Here is a 21,696-nt window from a genome sequence, read left to right as displayed (position 1 = left end):
ACTTCTGAACCTTGCTCTGCCCTGTACCCGCTTGGTGGCTGCCTGCTGCTGGATTTCTCGGACTCTTGCCCTGTACGTGTGCATGAGTCATGGCTTGAGAGTGGCTGAGCACAGACTCCCTTTCCCTGCTGGTTCCTTTGCCCCAGGAGTTTGTCTTTGTGTCCCCAGCCACAAACCCTGACCCTGTCTTTTCAACTCGTGAGACTTTGCTCTCTATGCTCTTTCTCTGGGTCAACGCTGGGGAATTGCCCTCAGGGAAGAGCTGGGGGGAACGTGACCCACCTTGTGGGGTGCCCTCCTCCCAGCTCTGCCTGCACTGCCGCCTCCTGTCTGGTCCGGTTGTTCTTTCACCTGGTTTCCAAAGGATGTTTTGTCTCACACGAGCTGTGCAGTTGTGGCCAGAACCCAGCACCCCCTGCTTCTTCTCTGTCCCTCACGAATGATCCATGCTCCCCTACCAGCCAGCGGGACCATTCCTGACATGAGTCAGCACAGGCTTCCACTGCACCTGTGATAAAGCCTCCGTGGGCTGTGGGTGTGCAGGAGAGTGGAAGCAGAGTCCCAGGAGGCCCACGTGTCCTCCAGTAATAGCAGAACCCGACGCGTGGGGCTCACGGCCTCTTACAGGGGGATGTCCCCTAAGCTGCCCAGGTCCTGTGGGCTCCGGCCCTGCCCACTGCTCCCTTGATGCCCCTGGCAGGAAGAAGCACTCAGTGGCTCAAGGCAGGTATGTTTCTTTCCTTTATTAAAAAAAAAATCATTTGGGCCGTGGTGTGAGGGCACACCTTCCATGGCTTTGGGGAGGACACAGGTTCCAGGAGTCACGGGGGCAAAACACGAGGGGTGGGGGACAGGGAGGGGCTGTGCCCTCCAGCACCTCCGGGCAACGCTCACTCGGCGGCCGGGGCGAGGTGGGCTACAGTATGTACAGGTGGGCAGGCCAGCTGGGGCCTGACCCCATGGAGCACAGGGCCTGAGGCCCTGCCCTCAGCTGCAGGGGCTGGAGGGGCCCATCCAGAGAGGCGGGACAGCACTGGGCCCACTGTCTGGATGAGAACGGAAAGGGCAAACCCCCAGCCCCCCGGGGGGGGGAGGTGGGCTCCTACCAGGCCCAGGACTGTGCAGGGCTCCAGCCCCACACTGTGGGCCTTGGGCCAGCATCCTGGAGGTGGGGGGCGCCAGCAGGCTGGGGCGGCCTTGGGTGCATGGCAGGTGGGGCTCGCATGTCCCCAGTGAACCGACAAGAACAAGGGAACAGAAGGCCCTCACCGATGGCTCTGGAGCTGCCCCCACGCAGCATCTCCTAGCAGAGAAATGGGAACCCCAAATGCATTGCCATGTGCAGTTAACAGAACAAACGGGAGACACCCTACGCAGACCCTGGTCAGGAGAGCTGGGCAGACGCCTGAGCTGCAGGGGCCTCGGCCCGAGCCCAGACCTGCTTGGGCGGGGCGGGTGCGGCCAGCCCCGGGTCCTGAGGGATTGTCTGGAAGTGGCCCCAGCCCGGCCACCTCCCCGGCTTCTATGAAATAAGCAGCCTCACTTGTCACCACGGATACAGGGCAGCCCCTTTCGTGATGCTGAGAAAGGTGGCAGGGAGTGGGCAGATGGCCGAGGGCACAGCGTGGGGCAGCCTAGTGTGAAGATGGCCTCGGGGACCTGGTTGTCCCCCACGGGCGGACAGTATAGGGGCAACCTAGGTGTAGAAGATGACCTCGGGGATCTGACCGTCTTCCACGGAAGTGCCGTTGTTGTTCCCGGCCGCATAGCAGAAGGTGAAGCAGGTCTTGGCCCCCGTCGTGGGTGACTCATGGGTCACCTTGCGCAGGCCTTTGGTGCCGTAGTGGGAGTCCGGGCCCTGTGGGGTGGGGCACAGCGAGGTCAGGACCCCGACCAGGGCCAGGTCCCCAGACACCTGGGTCCCGATAGCCAGGGAGGGAGTCTGTGCCAGAGGCCTCCGGCCCCGCCGGCCACCCCTCCCACCCAGTCCCGTCCCTGCCAGCCCCTGTCCCACCGCATGACCTTGAGCGTGGCGCAGGCCGTGTAGTTGACGTTGGGCAGCACCTCCACCGGCTCCTTGAACATGACGCGGAACGTGCTAGCCGAGCCGTCGCAGCTAAAGCCCGTGTCGTTCTGGCCCAGCACAGTGTTGCTGTCCGTGTGGATGATCTGCAGGTGTGGGGCGCTCAGCGCCTGGGGGAGCAGGTGGGACCCGCCACGCCCACACCCACCTGCCCAGGTTCATGGGCTCCGGAACATTCTCTACCACCACAAGGTAAAGAGGGGACGGAGCAGGCCTGGGGGGAGTGGGGCGGGGCCTGTGGGTGGGGCGGGGCCTGCGGGGAGTGGGGCGGGGCCTGTGGGTGGGGCGGGGCCTGCGGGGAGTGGGGCGGGGCCTGGCCACAGACCTGGATGTTCACTTGGTAGTCCGTGGGCCCGTGGATGGATCCGTAGAGCCCAAAGCCCACCACAAAGATGCGCTTGTTGACCGAGAACCTGCAGCAGCAGGTGGCAGAGGCCGGCAGGTTAACATCCAGGGACCGAGAAGGTGACCAGAAGGGGCCCCTGCTGTGCTGTGACCTCCCAGGTGGGCACAGACCCGGCCACAGGAAAACACCACCCACCACCTACATCCCCCTCCCATGGGGGGGCATCTCTCCATCTGTGCCCCGCCCCCTGCCCACCTGCTCCCACCCCCTCACCCCTCCGCACCCCACCTGATGCGGTCGCTAGTGCCGCTGTAGCCCCAGCGGCTCTCGACCTGCTGGAAGCGGTTGATGCTGCACTCCTTCCCGCGCAGGCAGCAGCGCGGGCGGTCGATGAACTCCACGCGTGGCTTGGGGTTGACGGTGAAGTGCAGGAAGAGGCTGACCACCTCGCGGTCCACCAGGATGCCCGACTGCGCGGGGCCTGCGGGCACAGGAGGGCTGGCCTTGGGCTGGGGAGAGGGTGGGAGGGAAGGCCCAAGAACATACTCCTCCTCCTCCAATTCTCAGAATATGGGGGACCCCTACCGCCACCCACCACCCCTTCTGGTGTCTAGGGAGGGGTCCCACAGAGACCAGGGGCTGACTCGCTCCATGACTGGGCGGAACCTCAGAATCCAACCCCAGGGGGTGGGCACCAGGTCTCAGCACCGCCAGTGCAGCAACCACCCCTCACTTCGCAGTGGCAGAGGCGCTGCTCTGCCCGGCCATGCAGGGCCATGGCCTCGCAGAGGGTTACTCGCAGCTGGCACACCAGGCTACAGCCCTGGCTTCTAGGTGGCCCCAGGCTCCTGGCCGCAGGGTGGACCCTAAGCAGCCCATTCCTGAAGCGCTTACACCAGCAGGGAGGTGACCCCTGAGCTGTGGAAGAGTCTGGAAGGTTGAAATCCAGATGCAGAGATGCGACAGTGACTTGGACGCACCAGGCTCTGGGCCAGGAGGGGCAGACCCAGGTGGATCCAGAGGCCCCACCCCTGCATGGCTTCCAGAGTCACTCACTGAGCAACTTCAGGCTCATTTCTGTGTCACGCCCGGCGGCAAAACAGCCCAACGTTTAAGCAGAGATTTTAGTAACAGCTGAGAAGCCGCGCCCAGTGGCTCGTGCCCGAGGTCCCAGCCACTCAGCGGGCCGAGGCAGCAGCATCGCTTGACTCCGAGAGCTCGAGACCAGCCTGGGCAACACAGTGAGAAATGGTCTCTAAAGTAAAAATCACAACAGGTGAAAATATAGACTTACGTGGATTAAGTGAATAAGGAAGACTGAATAACAAAACTGAATGAAAAATGTTAACTGTATTTTTTAAAAATAAATCTCTGCATAAAACTGCAGAAAAAATACACCAGGACGTCACTGTGACCACACACTTGGCAGGCCGAGTCTCGGGGGCTCCTGCAGACCTCTGCCTGCTTTCTGAGCAGAGAGGGTCCTCTCTGCCACATACCAAGCAATCTGGGGCCAGGCCAAGCCTTTGGGGATCTGTCCCTGCCACCGCCCTGGTTTTTGTGGACACCCGGCCAGATTCTCGAGAGACGAAGGATCCTTCACTCGTGCCAGACACTCACCTGGCACCTTCTCTGACCCGACTGCCCGTGCCCTGGGGGCACCCACCAAGGCGGGACCGGCCAGGGAGAAGGCCCAACCCTAACACCAAGCGGGGGGGGGGGGGGGTGCACAGTGGGGGGTTCCATGGAGGTGTGAGGGAAGCTTCCAGACCCTGGTGGGGGTGGCCCCACGTGGGAGCAAGCAGACGGACCCCCGGGCCACAAGCAGGAGCTCCATTCGGCGAGGGAAGCCACTTTGGGATCTGGCCCAATGTGGTCCGGGATTTAGGGAAACGGCACAGCCCTTAGGCTGGGGGCTCAAGTGACAGCTGGGAGACCCTGTGGGGGCTCCCCTGTGTCTGGTCCTGCAGGTGGATGGCTGTCAGGGCCATTTCTGGGAACAGCAAAGGTTGGGGAGGATGCTCTTGGGGGAACACCTGGATTCAATCAAGTTAGCACGTGAGATCCAGACACACGGTATGTTCCAGAAGGTGAACCCTAGGGAAGGAGGTGGGACAGACAGAGCGACACAGAGGGAACCCAGGGGCTGCATGGGGATGGCACATGGAGGAGGTGGATGGTGTCCATGCTTTCCTGGCAGGGAGGACGGCGGTTTTTTGGGAGAGCTGGGCTGATGCGGCTCCAGCAGGGAGGGGTTGGGCGCACGCAGGGCCGCTTGGGCAGGTGTTTAGGACGGGGTGTGCCCGGGCTGCTGTCACTGCCACATTCGGGGCCTAGACTAGACCTGGTGCGTAGTAGGCGCTCAATAAATACTTGACGAATAGCAATGCCCACGACATGCAGACATTCCCTGGAGCCTCACCCAAACAGACACAGTCGTGGGAACTGCCCCACCCCATTCTCTGCTCAAGACACCCCGTCCTCGCCAGCCCCAGTCCCAGGATGGGGCAAACCCAGGGCTCAAGGGAGCCGCTGAGCCCACTGGCCAGGGCACCGGATGAGGGTGTGAGGGTCTCCAGGCAGTGAGTATGCATCGTCAGCACCAGCTGAGGGACACCTGGGGACAGGGGCACAGCCATCCCAGCCCTGCAGCTCCGACCTCCGTGCACTTGGGAAGTGAACCCCAGCGTCACGGAAGGGTCTGGGCATCAGCCCCGCCTGCACCTCAACCAATCAACTGTCCACCCCCCCCCCCCCCCACGAAACAGTGACCGCGTGTCCCCAGTGCTGGGCACAGACTTCGGCGGGTGACCCTCTCTGGGCCTCGATATTCCTCTATAAAACACAGACGACGCAAAGTCAGACGCGCAAGATACAACTCTGGGCCTCGAGGAGATGGCCCTGCGTCCAGGTGGGGATGGCACAGACCCCTCACAGCCTTCACGGACAGGCAGCCTCCCCCCGGGCCTCTTCCCGCCAGCGACGGCGCGCCAACCCCAACACCTGCTGACTGTTCCCTCAACAGGTCTTGTACGACCCAAGGCCACCCCACCCTGGGCAAAAGGTGGGCACTGGGACAACACATGACTTGTTGAAGACCCCCCCCCCCGAGGGCATCTCCTAAGCCCACAAACCCAGGGAGTATCCCCAGATAAAATGTCGGTTCCAGTTAAATCTGAATTCAGATCAATGAGGAATAATTTTTAGGGTAAGTATGTCACAAACAGTAGATGGGAGACACTTATGTTAAACTACTATTTGTTGTTGTTGCTAAATCTGATGACCCTAATTCAGGCAAGGGCAGGGGCCGCATGGACCCAGGAGCAACAGGACGGCGAGTGTGCACCAGCTCTGGAACCTTCCAGGACTATCTGGCTCCAGGGACACACAGCCCTGGATGTGAGCAGCCACACAAGCCACACACCGTCACCCCAGAGCTCCAGACCCTGCAACAGGGGACCCTGAGGGGCACAGGGACTGGCCCCGGCCACTTCAGACTTCTTCACATGGGCTTGTCATGGACGGTGACACCTGAGCTGACAGATAGGACGAGAGCCCTAGGCTGGTGACGCCAAAACCCAACCAGACATAGCAGCCAGCAGCGCACAAGCGTGTGCACAGACCAGGGCTGCAGAGGGGACAGGCGCGCCTGCATGCTCACGGTTCACAGATTAGGTTTGATGCCATCTTTATACTTTTATGCATTTTCCAAGTTTTCCACAATGAACACGGGAAACCACAGTTGTCAGCGCCAAGAAGCACGTCTGGGTTCCCGGCGGGGCAGATGCAATGTGGCCAACGAGCCCAGTGGGGTCACTGGGGGTCACACTCCTCCCGCGCCGGCCCCTCGGCCCAGGCCCCCTGGGCTCTGTTACCTGCGGCAAATTCCTCGATGGTCATCAGTGGGAAGCGGATGAGGCCCAGGGCCTTGCCCAGAACCTTCCGCTTGTTCTCGGGCGTCACCTGCAGCTGCTGCCGCTGACATTCGGCCTCAGACCAGCGGACAACGGCATTGAACAACCGCACCTCCCGGATTCCCAGAGTGTCACGCTCCAGGACGGCCACCAGCGTGTCTGCAGGGAAGGGGAAGTGGCTGTGTGAACCGCGGTGCCGACCCTGATGCGGAAGCCGTGGTTAAAGCTGGGGGTCGGCAACCCAGCCCCCTGCCTCTGTTTGTAAATAAAGTTTTATCGACACACACGGCCACTCCCATTCACTTCCCTATTGTCTAAGGTGGTTTAAAGCCACAAGGGCAGAGTTGAAGGGTCTCAACAGAAGCTGTTTGCCAGCAAAGCCAAAAACATTGACCACTGGGCCCTCTGCCAGAGAAGTTTGCTGGCCTTAAGAGGATAAGGTGGTCTCCGTGGCTGTGACTGTGGTGACCCCAGGATGGGGGGTCACCTCCTGCCACGACTGATAGTAGGGCCCCATTTGCGCCCTTCACGGAGGCTGCAGCCCAGACTGCCCGTGCGTGTGCTCACCCGAGCTCCTGAGGGCGGCGAGGGCCCGGCTCACCTGTGGGTCTCCCTCGGGTGGGCCCCAGCCAGAGCCCCCACCACCTACCCCCAGCCCTCCGGCTGCGGCCCAGCTCAGATTCCCGCCTGAGGCTCCCTCAGGCCCTCAACAGTGCCCGAGGTGGCCGGGCCTTACCCAGGTCGATGTCGGTGAAGCCCTCGGCAGTGATGGCGTCTGACGTGTTCTTGTCAATGTTCTCCAGGCACAGGCTGGCCAGCTGTGGCTCGTCAAACAGTCTCGCCTGGTGGGAGGCGTCCGGGGAGACGTCAGTGCCCAGCCCCAGGACAGAGCCACCAGTGGGGCCACAGCGAGGTCGGGGGAGCTGGTGAGGCCCCTCCTGGACGGCAGAGGCGGAGGAAGGAAGGGACCTGTGCCCACACAGCCCCGCCAGGCGTGTGCTTTAGGGCGGCATCCTGACCCTGACCCTGACCCTGACCCTGACCCTGAGCAGGATGCAGTGAGTGGGCCAGGCAGGGGCGACCTGATGAAGCTTCCGGGCCTCAAGACGCCCTCGTCCTCTGGCTGGAGGGGTCACGTCCCAGGGCACCAGCTCCACCCCGGGACTGTGGCAGGGCAGTGCCATGCTACGGGGCACCGGGAGGGCTGTGCCGACGGGATGGCGGCCACCGGGGCTCCTCCCCAGCCACAAGGGAGAAGGTTCTGGCTCGGTCCACCAGGGAAGCTGAGCCTCTAGCCCCAGTTGGAAACTCGGTAGCGCTCGCCCCAGCCCTGAGCCTTACGGACACGGGATGGGAAAGGGCGCCAGAAAACTCATCAATCGAGGTAAATAATATCGTGCTATAATTATTTTCAAATAGCGCAGCAAACCCACGAGGACCAGCCCCGCGGTTTCCCGCCCACCTGTGTGAGCAGCATGAAGGCGTTGTCCGCCCGGAGGTTCTTCTTGAGGAACTCCACGCAGTGGGCCTCGAGTGCCGGCACCGCGTACTTCTTGGCGGTGTACAGCGTGGTCATCACCGTCTCGGGCCCGATCTGAACCTCGTCCGAGTACAGAAACCTGAGGGCGCCACATGGTGGCTGTGAGACGGGGCCACCGAGGCTGAGTCCGGGGACAGCCCAGGTGACCGCTCAGATGTCAGACTCGGCCGCCCTCTCTCAAGCCGGCAGGATCCAACCACTCCACCTCACCGGCTGGAAGGTTCCAGAATTGGTGCCCTCTGACCTGGGGATACTTGTGAAAACATGCCAGAGGCTGAACTCATCTATAGGCAAACTCCATCCGAGTGTACACACAGAAACACGTGTGTTCTGGCCTTGGAAAATGAGTTGGGAAATGTTTCCTCCTCTTTTTTTTTCTTTTTTTTTTAGAAGCAGGGTCTCACTGTCACCCAGGCTGCAGTGCAGTGGCGTCATCACAGCTCACTGCAGCCTCCAACTCCTGGGCTCAAGCGATCCTCCTGCCTCAGTCTCCAAAGTAGCTAGGACTACAGGTGCCACCACCACACCCAGCTAATTTTTAAAATTTTTTGTAGAGACGGGGTCTCTCTATATTGCCCAGGCTGGTCTCAAACCCCTGGGCTGAAGCGATCCTCCCACCTCAGCCTCCCAATGTCCTGGGACTACAGGCCTGAGCCACACCTGGCCCTACATTGTACACTTTATTTATTTATTTTTTTTGAGACAGAGTCTCGCTCTGTTGTCCAGGCTAGAGTGCCATGGCGTCAGCCTAGCTCACAGCAACCTCAAACTCCTGGGCTCAAGCGATCCTCCTGCCTCAGCCTCCCGAGCAGCTGGGACTACAGGCATGTGCCACCATGCCCGGCTGATTTTTTCTATATATATTTTTAGCTGTCCAGATCATTTCTTTCTATTTTTAGTAGAGATGGGGTCTCACTCTTGCTCAGGCTGGTCTTGAACTCCTGACCTCAAGCGATCCTCCCGCCTCGGCCTCCCAGAGTGCTAGGATTACAGGCGTGAGCCACCTCGCCCAGCCCATTGTACACTTTAAATGTGTGAATTGTACGGTATGAGAATTATATCTCAACATAAAAGATACAAAAATAATTTTTAAAAGGGGAAGCCTCTGGAGCCCAGCCCTCCCCATGCAGGCAGGTTCTAGAAACCTCCACGGAGGGGTGGCTCCATTCTGAATCTCGATACCCAGCTTCCCCTCCCCAGGACCCCGCCCCCCGCGTCAGGACGGGCCGGCGAGCCTTACTTGAGCAGGGCCAGGAAGGCGGCCGGCTCCACGTCGGGCAGCTCGATCTCGGTGGACGTGGTGGCCATTCCCCCATTGAACATGGCGTCGAAGACGGCGCTGCCCACGGCCAGCACGAACCTGGCGTGGGAGAGAGGAGACCGTCAGCTGCCACCGCACAGCGGCAGGAGGGCAGGAGCTGGATGGCTGTAGCGGGGTCTGAGGGTGGCTCCCCACTGGGACCCTCGGCCAGCCCCCAGCAGACACCGCGCCCAGCACCATGGCAGCGGAAGCTTCCTGAAGGATGGTGTCATGAGGAGGTAGCAGTTCAGAGGGGTCAGTAGCAACAAGAGGCCAGAGCTGGACAGATGTCCCTCAAGTCACATAGGGTCGGATCCCCTCTGCCCCCTCCAGCTGCCCGTCTGTCCCTGTAACACCACTCACTCACTCAGCCACTCAGCCATGTGCTCATCCACCCATTCATCCACTCACTCATTCATTCACTCATCCACTTGCTCAATCATTCACTCACTCAGGCACTCAGTTATTCATTCCCTCACCCATTCATTCACTCACTCATGCGCTCATCCACTCACTCATTCATTCACTCATCCATTCGCTCACTCACTCACTCATTCATTCATTCCCTCACTCATTCATTCAGTCACCCGTTCCCTCACTCGCTCACTCACTCAATCAACACCGCTTCTCCAGGGCTGCAGGCTGGGGCTTTGGCCCTCATGGAGGGGAGCAGACGAGGTCCGAGCGGCTGGACAGCCCCAGAGTGGGTAAGAGGGAGGGCAATGTGCCATTGTCGGGAGCACGAGGCCTTGGCAGCCCTGTGGGGTCATCTGGGCCGGGCTGAGTCTGAGAAGGGTGTGGAGGCCCAGGGAGCAGCGGGAGCACGGAGGAGCGTTAGGAGGCAGGTGGGGACAGCCCTGGCCCTGGCAGGTGGTGACCAGGGGAAGGCCTGGGGGCTCCACCCAGCACAGGGTGCTGTGGGCACGGACAGGCTGTGGGGGCCTCCTGGGCCTCTAAGAGAGCCAGCCGTGACCCCTGCTCTCGGCCTGGCCGTACGGGGCTAGGGAGGACTCCACAGTGACCAGGCTGAGGACGGCGACAGTCCATAAGGATGGTGCTGTCCATACACAGCCCCCGGGGGGCAGACAACCAGGAGGGGGCGCAGGGGGAGATGCAGCCACAGCCACACGGCCGGCCTGGTACAGAGCGCCTGCCCTCAGCCTGTGAGGTCCCTGAGTGCCCTCCCCTTGGGTTGTCCCCTCCTAGGGTCCCCACTTGGCAAATGCTGGGCTGAGAAGCCACCCCCTGCCCGGAAACCTCTGGAGCCGGCAGACGGGTCCACATGTCCCAGGTGGGGCGGAGCCTGCAAGCCCCAACAGGATGGCCTCCCACTGCCGCATGACACCAGCCCCCCACAGCTCCTGGGGCGCCCAGCCCGGGAGGCTCCCGCCTCTCAAGGGGAGACGCTGCTCTCTCTCCCGTCTCAGGGCTCCCCCCGCCAGCCCCGCTGCGTGCCCAGCTCAGCTCCCGGGGCCCAGGCCAGAAGCCAAGTGCAGCGGGCTCACCAGCATCCCCAGGAGGGTGCCCGTGCCCGGCCGGAACTGCGGACAGCGCGCCCACCCTTCCCGGCCCCAGGACTCAGGAAAATCCGCTGCTCTGCGCGCCCCCAGCCTCCAGCGCGCGTGACCACCCGACAGCCCGGCAGCCCCGCCACGGCCAGCCCCGCCACCACCACGGCCGGTGCCCCAGGCCCACACGCTTCCCTCCCACGAGACATTCTGGAAACAAAGTGCCTCCGTGTGGGGAAACCTCTGACAACTCAGAAGCAGAAAGTGAGAGGCGCAGACCCGGCCCGGTGTGGCCGTCGGTGCCCAGGGCGGAGTCGCAGCCGCCCTGGCATGGGCAGGGGCCCCGTCAGCACCTCCCGTGCCCTGCGAGGTGGAGACCACGACCCCGTCGCAGGCAGGTCCTCAGGCGGCTCCACTGCCACCACCCCCTGCCCTCAGTCACCCTCACGAGAAGTTCAGCTCGAGCCCCAGCCCACGCCCAGCCGGCCACCCCTTCACATGTCTTTAGCCCCCTGCTCCTTTCAAAAGAATCAGAAATGGCCGGGCGCGGTGGCTCACGCCTGTAATCCTAGCACTCTGGGAGGCCGAGGCGGGTGGATCGCTCAAGGTCAGGAGTTCGAGACCAGCCTGAGCGAGACCCCGTCTCTACTAAAAATAGAAAGACATTATATGGACAACTAAAAATCTATATAGAAAAAATTAGCCGGGCATGGTGGCGCATGCCTGTAGTCCCAGCTACTCGGGAGGCTGAGGCAGTAGGATCGCTTAAGCCGAGGAGTCTGAGGTTGCTGTGAGCTAAGCTGACGCCACGGCACTCACCCTAGCCTGGGCAACAAAGTGAGACTCTGTCTCAACAAAAAAAAAAAAAAAAAAAGAATCAGAAACGTCTGTCCACGCAAAGACTTGTACCCAAAGGTGCACAGCAGCAAGATCCCCAACAGCCACAAGGTAGAAACAGCCAGTGCCCGTCGACAGAGGAGTGGACACATACACGTGGTCCGTCCACACTGGAGTATCATTCGGCCATGACAAGGGACGAGGCTCTGACACAGGCCACAGTGTGGATGGACCTTGAGGACGTCGTGCTCAGTGAGAGACGCCAGACACAGAAGGACACACAGTGTGTGACTCCATTTATATGAAATGTCCCCAACAGGCAGATCCAGAGACGGGACGTGGATTCGTGGGTGCCAGGGGCTGGGGAGGGGGTGGGGAGTGAGTGTTTCATGGGGACAGAGTCAGTTTGGGGAGACGAGAAAGTTCTGGAGACGGAGGGTGGTGCCGGCTGCACAGCACTGTGCGTGTGCTTAATGATGCTGAGCCGGGCACTCAAAAATGGTTAAGATGGTACATTTTATGTTATGTGGATTTTACCACAATTTATAAACTAAACAAAAAGCAGAACGACATACCACTCTGAAGGCGCAGAGAAGAATCCCCTACGTAGCTTTGGAAAACAAGTTAAAGGCTGAAAGAGCTGCACGGCACCCAAACAGGTGAAGATGTGACGACTTTATCCTACGTCACGGAACCTTCCTGAACACCCTTAAACCTCGGGGTTCAGAGAGTTTCCAACTGGGTGAATTCACCACTGCTGGGGGGTGACCCACCCCAGCACCACGGGGACAGAGGCTCCTGCGCCCGGGACCCTCCTGGACCTTGCCCCACGGACCTCCCCACCACCTGACTGCTCAACTGTACTGTTATTAGATCTTTACAATAAACTGGTCAATGTAACGTGTAATAAAAGCAAATGTTAAGAGTGTCCCTACGCTGTGACAGGAAATTACCAGGCTGAGGTTTAGGCTGAGGGAACCCTTGACTCCAGGCCAGTTGCACAAAAGTGTGGGTAACCCGGGGCCTCCGCTCGCGACTGGCGTCTGCAGCAGGGGCAGGTGTGGGCCTGAGCAGGTGCGGGGTCTGTGCTAACGCCGGGCAGTTAGTGCCAGAATTGAATTAAATGGCAGGACACTGGCTGGGCGCAGTGGCGCACGCCTGTAATCCCAGCATTCTGGGAGGCCGAGGAGGGAGGATCGCTTGAGGTCAGGTAGAGGCTGCAGTGTGCTGTGATGATGCCACTGCACTCCAGCCTGGGTGACAGAGCAAGGCCCTGTCTCTAAAAAGAAAAAAAGAAAAGAGGAGGAAACATTTCATGGCTCCTTTTCCAAGGCCAGAATTACAAGGACACCCAAGCCAGACAAAGACGTTATTGGACTCCTCCTGCGTGGCTGCTGGGATGTGAAATGGTGCAGCTACTTTGGAAAACACTTTAGCAGTTTCTTAAAATGTTAAACATCCGGGTTACCCTGTCACACACCAGTCCACTCTGAGGAATTCATACAAGAGAAAAGGAGATATACGGCCCCACGTAGACTTGTGCATGAATGCTCACAGCAGCATGATTCACCATAGCCAAAAACCGGGAATACCCATACAGCAACTGCCTATATGGATGTTATGTGGACAAACCGTGGTCCAGCCATTCGATGGAATTCAGCAGCAAAAATATCACCTTAGCAATCAAAAGAAATGAACCACTGATGCACACAACAGCATGGACCTCACAAACTTGATACAAAATGAAAGAAGCCAGACCAAAGACTACACACTGTATGGTCCTAATTCTATGAAAGTTCTAAAAATAGCAAAATTGTAGAGCCAGAAACCAGCTCGGTGTTGCCTGGTGACCGGGGCAGGAGCAGGCACCAACTGCCACAGAGCAAAAGGGAATCTTTGGGGTCGTTGAAGCGTTAAAGAACTGGACTATGGCCAGGCGCAGTGGCTCACACCTGTAATCCCAGCTACCTGGGAGGGTGACGTGGGAGGCTCCATTAAACCCAGGAGTTTGAGACCAGCCTGGGCAATATAGCAAGACCCCATCTCTAAAAAAATTTTTTTTTTTAATTAGCTGGGCATGGTATAGTCCCAGCTTACTCAGGAGGATCATTTGAGCCCAGGAGTTTGAGACCAGCCTGGACGACATAGCAAGACTCCATCTCTAAAGAATTAAAAACTAAAAACTAGGCTATGGTGATTGTTACACAACTGTATGCATTTTCTACATAGGCAATTGTCAGATCAAATAAACCAAACTCCAGCAAAAATAACATTCCACACCCACACGTCATAAAAACTCTTAATACAAAGAGTACAAAGAAACTTTCTTACCTTAATAAATCGAATTTGTGAGAAACCTATATCAACGATCATACTTAACCGTGAAAAACAGGCTGCGGCTACCACCTCTGTTACGTGAACAATGGTCAGAAATGCAGAAAAAACAGAAAAAATAAGAGAGAGGAAGGAAAATATATGTCCACAACCAGAGTCTCAAATTTAAAAGTCTAAGCATGCACCACCCAGAGAGGTCAGTACCAGCCAGGCATGGCTGTTCAAATCTCAATTTAAATTTAAATGATTTAAAAATTCAATTTCTCGGTCACACCATCCACATGTCCAGTCCTCAGTGGCCACAGGTGACCAGTGTCCAGTACTAGACAGAACAGACGCAGAACATTCCCACCAGCACAGAAAATCCTATGGGACCAGAACGCAGGACCAACAGCAAAATCACTAAAACTAGTAAGTGTTCAGGAAGAAATCATCTGAATCAGATAAAAGTAAACATGCAAAAATCTACAGCTTTCCAGAAACAATCAGCTGGAAAAATATAATGGAAAAAAGGTAATATTCACAATAGAATGAAAATCCTATGAAATAAATGAAAAGGTCAAGCACAGTGGCTCAGGGCTATAACCCCAACACTTTGGGAGACCAGCCTAGGCAACACAGCAAGATCCTGTCTATAAAAATGTTTTAAAAATTAGCCAGGGTGGTGGTGGCAAGAGCCTGTAGTCCTAGCTACTCGGGAGGCCGAGGCAGGAGGATCATTTGAGCCCAGGTGTTGGAGGCTGCAGTGAGCTGTGATAATGCCACTGCACTCCAGCCTGGGTAACAGAGTGAGACCCTATCTCTAGCAAAAAAAATTACCAAATTTGGTATCTTTGGGAAGACCAAGTTCCCGTATAAAATCCTTTAGCATTTAACAAATTGATTCTGCAAATCAAAGGGTACCAGAAGGCCAGGGGCCAGCCCTCAGGGCAAACCCGGCCCACCACTTATTTTTGTTAATAAAGTTTTATTGGAACACAGCCACCCCCATTCATTTTCAGGTTGCTGATTTATGGGAGTTTTTGTGCTGCAGCAGGAGGCAAAAGACCCACCAGAAATATTCACTCTCTAGCCTTTTCCATTAATCTGCTGGCGCTATGTGAGAATTTAAGTTCCACAGTGGAAGAGATTTTTTCCAGCTACCTTCAGCCCCTGCACCCAGCCCTGTGTCTCAGTGGACGTACCTGTAGGATATAGACGGGTCGATGGATGGGAGAGGATTCTGGGAGAGCAAATGCCTGAGACCACCTGAAAAGTCTTGGCAAAGAATAAAGTTAGGAAGAATTTGCTCGGCGGTTCTCAAACCACGCCAGAAAGCAAGAATCCTCGAACACTGTGTTTGCTAAGAGTACACAAACTGATCAATGAAACAGAAGAGACCCCAGAACAGACTGTCTACTTTCTAGAGAGTTCTCCATTTCCCACGATGGAAAGAACATATTTCAGATACTGATGTTAGGGGCCTGGCTGATCCATACCTTTAAAACAACGCCGCCCTGAAGATACTCAATACCTCCTTCGAGCCCCATGAGAGAACAGAGACTCCTAGTTTCAGCAGGTTGTCCAACACGTGTTTACTGAGCACCTACTGTGCGCCAGGCCTCCAGGCAAAGCCTTGCAGAGATAAGATGGGATGTGAGCTTATCCAGGCCCAGAGAACAGCCCAGAAGCCGTGTGAAATCACAAATGCCAACCGCTATGCTTCGGTCCCAGGTACGGGGCCTTCCGTCTGCCACGCCCAGTCCACCCCTGCACCCAGAGTTCAGGCCACTCTGAGCCCCAACCCTTGGCTATGCCCACCGAGGACTATGGGTCCAGACCACCCGGAGAGCAGCCCTCCTAGCAACTCGCGCGGGCCCCTGCCCCAATCTGCTTTGTAAGCGAACTCCAGACTCCACTACACTGTCCCACAGTCCTCTTCCTGTCCCGGGACCCCCTCCACGGTCCCACGTGGCATGTAGTCCTTGCCTCTCCCTGGGCTCCTCTGGGCTGTGAGGGTTTCTCAGGTGCTCCTTGTCTTCTGCGACCTTGTCAGTCTCAGGAGGCCCGGCCAGCTGTCTTGCTGGTCGCCCCGATCTGGGTGCGTCGGTTTTCTCGTGGTTAGACCGGGTGTTACCGGTTTCTTGTCGCAGCGGCAAGAAACGACCACAAGCTGGGTGGCTCAGAGCAACAGGAATCTGCACACGCACAGTCCCAGAGGCCAAAAATGTGACGTGAAGGTGTCTCGGGGCCATGCTCTCTCCAGAGGCTCCAGGGGAGGGTCCTCCTGCCTCTTCCAGCTCTGGGGGCTCCGGGTGTCCCTTGGTTTGTGGCCACATCACTCCAGCCTCTGCCTCTCTCTGCACGAGGCCTTCTACGCTGACTTCTCTCTTATAGGGACATTTGTCACTAGGTTTAGGGCCACCTGGATAACCAGAACGAGCGCATCTTGGGACCTTTCACTTAACCACACCTGCAAAGACTCGTTTACCAAATAAGGTCACACTCAACAGGTTCCGGGGATTAGGATGTGGACATCTTGTGGGGCCACCATTGAGGCCATTGGGGTTATGGGTTTTGGGGACATCCAACCAGGGACATCTCATACCCACACGACATCACCCGTGATGTTGGCCGTGGCCACCTGGTGAAGGTGGGGTCCCAGGGTCCCTGGGGCCAGGTTACCATCTTCCTCTTTCTGCTCTGTTCCTTACAGAGAGCCCGAGGCTGGCCCAGCCTGGACGTGGGGCGGGGACTAAGGTCCGAGGGGCATCTCTCCGCCTGCTGTTTGGGGCCCTCCGGTGGGATGCTCCACATCCCCTCCCATGGAGGCACGTCTCTACCCACATGGCCTCTGGCGTAGTCATCTCATGCTTTGGGTCTGTCCCCACCTCCTGTTTTTATCTCGGGGACGAGCCTGTGCCACCATTATAAGCACTCCATCCGGGGATGGATGCACCTGAGAGCCCATTTCACAGCTGTGGAAACTGAGGCACAGCACTCGGGATGCGTCGCTCAGCCAGGCAGCTCAGCCCCTCCAATGCCCGTGCTTGTCCCTTCCAAGCCTGTCGTCACCATGACACTCCAGCCAGAAGTCTGAGAGACCCCCACTGCAGGCCCCCACTGTCCCTCACCTGCCACCTCCTCACCTGGCCATAGGGATGAGGCACTGCTGAATCCTCCTTCCCCTTTCTGCCGCCACCCCCCCCCCCACCAAGCCCACTGTCCGTCTCGAGTCTGTGGCTGCCATTCCGCAGGCCTCGCCCATGACCCACTCCATGCCTCAAAGCAGATCTGGTCCCTCTGGGCCACAGCGAAACCCTCGCTGCTCCCACTCTGGCCTTGCTGTGGCTCCCAGGTGCCCAGATCCTCTGGCCTTGAGGGCTCACACAGAGCCCAGGGAACCGTACATGCCCTCAGCATCACACGCTCAGAGGGGCGTTCTGGACCCCGTCGGTGCCCAGCCTCTGCTACCACCCCCCAGACTCTCCTGAAATGCTGGGCATAAACAGCTGACCCTTGAGCCACACTGCGGTCCACTCACACGTGGATTTTCTTCTGCCTCTGCCACGCCAGAGACAGCAAGACCCACCGTCCTCTTGCTCCTCCTGCACAGCGCAAAGACAGCAAGGACGGAGACCTTTAGGACAGCCCACTTCCATTTCATGAACAGTAAATCTGTTTTCTCTTCTTTGTGAGTTTCTTAATAGCATTTTCTTTTCTCCAGCTCATGTTATTAAAATACGCACCTGATGCATCTAACGCACAGAACATGTGTTCACCATTTACGTTACTGGTAAGGCCCCATCAGCAGAAACCTATCAGTAGTTAAGTTTTGGGGGAGTCAAATGTTATACACGGATTTTTGACTGAGCGGGGGGGGGGGGGGGGTGCCCCTGACCCCGCGTTGTTCCAGGGTCAACTGTACTGCACCCACCAAGGCCAGACCCCTAACCTGCCTCTCTCCAGGGGTCCTCATCCCACTTTTCCACCAAGCCAATGGACCCTCAAGCACAATCAAGTACATGTCCCAAGGTCAGCCGGCGCCTGGGGGGTCCCCTCCAGCCCTCTCCAACAGAAACCTTGGGATTCTCCAATTCCACCTGCTGCGGGGTGGGACCTAGCTGGATGCGCCCCTCCCCAAAGCTCCAGGAGAGTGAGCCCACGTGGGGGTGCAAACCAGGCAGCCCCCCACTCCCAGCCTGTGGGGGAAGGGGAGAGGCCAGCCCCTCTGGAGGACAGATAGGGAAGGGGAAGGCCACATGAGGTCCCAGGACCCTCCACGGGCCGGAACCTCTGCTGAGCACTGCAGGGGGATCCCCAGCTATACACAGACACCCAGGAAGGAGCCAGAAAGGCACCAGTCAGGAGGCATCAACTGCTCACAGCAGGCTCTGGGGAACATTCCAGGCCCCAGAGGCAAGAAAGCCTGAGCCCCTCCCAACAAGCCCCCTGAAATGAGGGACTGGGAGTGCACAGGGGCCTGGACCAGACCCCCTCCTTTTCCAGAAAGGAGGTCTGGGGGCTGGGGACGGTCCTGGATGGGGGGTGGGTGTTCCGGAGCTGGAGATCTCTGGGTAGGAGGCGTTTGCAAGCTGGGCGCCTCGGGCAGGGGTGTGGGGTGATGGCCCAGGAAGGATGGGTGGGAGCCACGGGGCAGCCTCAGGCCCAGGGTCAGGGCCTGGACTTGGTGGAGCTGGGGGAGGGGTGGCCAAGGTGGCAGGTGGCAGGGCGCAAGGGTCTCTGGCAGAGGTGCTGGAGCGGGGCTATCAGGGTCTCAGGGCCTGAAGGTTGCTGGGCTTGGGGAGGGGGGTGGCTGTGACCTGTGACCTGACTCACAGGGCTGGGGGAGCACCGGACACCAGAATGGGTGCCACGAGGAGTGAGGGTCTCTGGTGGAGACGGCAGGGCCCAGGACTGCAGAACTGGGGGTCACAGACGGAGGTGGCAGAGCCTCAGTTCGGCCTGGGTTGCATGGGAGAGTGGCGGGGTCACGGGTTCGGGGATGCAGAGGGGTGGCGGACCTGAGGGGTCGTGGGGGTCCCGGAGCGCAGGGGTGGAGGGGTGGCAGGTCGCAGAGGTGGGGAATCCCCAGAGTAGAGGGTCCCGGGTGCCACGGTCCTGGGTGGGGGGTCCCAGATAGGGGTTCCCAGGCAGAGGGTCCCAGGTGGGGGTCCCAGGCGGAGGATCCCGGTCAGGTGTCCCAAATGGGGGTTCCCCAGGCGGAGGGTTCCCCAGGCGGAGGGGTCCCCAGGCGGAGGGTCCCGGATTGGGGTCTCTAGGCAGAGGCTCCCAGGCCGAGGGTGCCGGTCGGGGCTTCCCAGGCGGAGGGGTCCTGGCAGGAGGGTCCCGGATGGGGGGTCCCAAATAGGGGTCCCCAGGCGGAGTGTCCCTGGGCGGTGGGTCCCCGGGCGGAGGGTCGCCTGGTGGAAGGTCCCGGGCCGGGGTCCCGGATGGGGGTCCCCGGGTGGAGGGTCCGGGGCGGGGGAGGGTCCCAGGGCGGGGGTCCCGGGCGTTGGCCCCCTGGCCCCGTGGCGCCCGCGCGGCCCACCTGTGCGCCGGGATGCGCTGCGAGCTGAGCCCCTTGCCCACCAGGAAGTGCACGTCGCACAGCACCTCGTTGTTGAAGAGGAAGGCGAAGCGCTCCTGCACGGTGGGCTTGGTGGCCTGCCAGTTGTACACGGGCTCGCGCAGCAGCGCCGCCCCCGCGTCCTCCGCCCGCTCCGCGCCCGCGGCCTGCGCGTCCGCCCCGGAACCCGGCGCTGGGGGCGCGGCGGGGGCGGCGGGCCCGGGGGCGGCGGCGGCGGCGGCGGCCGCATTGCCGGGGGCCGGGGCGGCGGCGTTGGCGCTTGGCCCCGGGGCGCCCCCGACCCCCGGCGGGCAGGACGCGCGCCCGCCGCTCCCACCCGCCGCCATCTTGTCGCTGCGGCGCGGGCGGGGGCGGGGCGGAGCGAGGGGGTGGGGCGGGAGGGGAGGAGGAGGGAGGAGGGAGGAGGGGGAGGAGAGATGGGGAGGGGATGGGAGAGGAGGAGAGGGAGGTTAGGAGGGAAGGGGGAGGGGCAGAGGAGAGGCGAGAATGGGCTGAGCGTCACAGAGGACCCCTGTTCCACTCCGTGCCTGGAGGCCACCAGGCCCTTGGAGCCAGGATCGCAGCCCAGACACTGGACCCTGAACCCCGGGACCCAGATCCTGACCCCAACCAGCACCCAGACAGAGGCCAGACCCAACAACTCAAGACGCCAGACTCCAGACCCCTGTTCTATTAATAGATCCCAGAGCCCAGACCCTGGAGCCCAGACCCCAGGAGGCAGACCCCAGACTCAGGGATCCCAAACACGGGACCACAGCACCCAGGTGGTCTGCATGCCCAGCAGAGGGCCCCTCTGAACACAGGGCAACCCCAGCCCCTGACGTTGCTGACTGAGGGGGGAGCAGGTATGCTCTATGCGTTTAAGACACAGAGATACACAGGGCCCCCTCTGGGCCAGGTCTGGGGTGCAGTGTGGATGGAGCTGGGACTCCCCCAAAACGCTGACCACATCCACAGAGTCGCAGTGGACAAATGCCACAAGCTGGGGTGTGGAAGGCAGGGAGGATAGGAGAGCATAAATGGGGTTCCTCCAGCAACCTGGAGGTGCAGCCCACGGAGGGCTTCCTGCAGGAAGGTTGGGGGTGCCTAAGCCGGGGGCAGGGTCCTGAGTGGCCTCAAGATGGCTGGAAGGCCTGGTGGGGCAGAGGGTTGGGGAGAGGTCACCGCCAGTCAGCGCAGACCCAATGCCCCATGATAACTTGGCATCTACTAAGTAGATAGGAGACCCTCCACCCCCTGAGGTCTTAGGCCTGCCCCTTCACACGGAGAAGGGACTTCTTCTGTGGGCTGCGGCCGGTCAACACCAGCAGAGCCACTGGCAGGACATTCCGCACTTAGTGGCCAGTCTCTGCCCAAATCTTATCTGTTTCTTTACCTCCAAAGCAGACCTCGAATCCGTCACCTTCCTTGGGTCCCCACCAGGGCTGGTTTCAGGGGTTTGCAGCCATTGTGGCTGCCCTGATTACTGTCACCCTGTTACTGTCTGGAAAAATTCTTAGTTGTGTGTTTTTGTTTTTGTTTTTTTTAAGAGACAGGGTCTCACTCTGTCCCCCAGGCTGGAGTGCAGTGGCGTCATCACAGCTCACTGCAGCCTCCAACCCCTGGCCTCAAGCGATCCTCCTGCCTCAGCCTCCCGAGTAGCTGGGACTACAGGCAGGCACCACCACTGGGGCCGGCCAACGTTCTTAGTTTTTGAACCAGAGGCCCCAAGTTCATTTCCCACTGTCCCCCAGAACTCTGTAGCAGTCCTCCCCTCCTCAGTTCCTTTTAGAACCTGTCCTCCAAACTCCCTGCTTAAGGTCTTCCTGCAGCTTGCCTTGGACAGATACCCAACTCCCTGGTCCTGGGGACAGGACAACCTCCTCCCCCTGATGTTGGCCGCCGCCCCCAGCTCAACCTCCCAGCCCCGGCCCCCCAGAACCCTCCGCCTCCAGCCTCCGGTGCTGGATTGTATAAAACCCCACTTGTAGCACTGCCTTGTTCTTCAGGGCTGAGAAGTTTACCTAAGGCCAAAACCATAAAACTTTACAACCAGGGACATCAAACAAAGGCAACAAAGACATGGAACCTGGAGATTAAAGTTTTTTCACTCCAGCTGGCCCTCGAACAGCACAGGGCTTAGGAGCGCCCAGCCCCCCCACGAAGTCAAAAATCCGGGTATTAATATAACTTCTGACTCCCGCGAAACTACTAACAGCCTCCCCTTGATGGGAACCCTAATCGATAACAGAAACAGTGGATGAACTCACATTTCGTGTGCGATGT

At 59.3% G+C, this 21,696-nt stretch overlaps 1 protein-coding gene across 1 annotated transcript; it reads right to left on the bottom strand.

Moving 5' to 3' along the window:
- Nucleotides 1-319: 319 nt before the first annotated feature.
- Nucleotides 320-19,790, bottom strand: BTBD2 (BTB domain containing 2). Its single transcript, XM_069480918.1, has 9 exons — nucleotides 19,393-19,790; nucleotides 9,124-9,243; nucleotides 7,806-7,962; nucleotides 7,080-7,185; nucleotides 6,305-6,502; nucleotides 2,718-2,910; nucleotides 2,409-2,496; nucleotides 2,023-2,169; nucleotides 320-1,858 (listed from the first exon to the last, which is right to left on the bottom strand). Exons 1-9 carry the CDS (start codon nucleotides 19,755-19,757, stop codon nucleotides 1,697-1,699), a joined length of 1,536 nt encoding a protein of 511 aa, XP_069337019.1. The 5' UTR covers nucleotides 19,758-19,790; the 3' UTR covers nucleotides 320-1,696.
- Nucleotides 19,791-21,696: the final 1,906 nt, after the last annotated feature.

This window comes from Eulemur rufifrons, chromosome 2 (assembly GCF_041146395.1).
Source record: "Eulemur rufifrons isolate Redbay chromosome 2, OSU_ERuf_1, whole genome shotgun sequence".
NCBI lineage: Eukaryota > Metazoa > Chordata > Mammalia > Primates > Lemuridae > Eulemur > Eulemur rufifrons.
The sequence above is the reverse complement of the archived record's forward strand: the minus strand, read 5'-3'. Positions and strand labels throughout refer to the sequence as shown.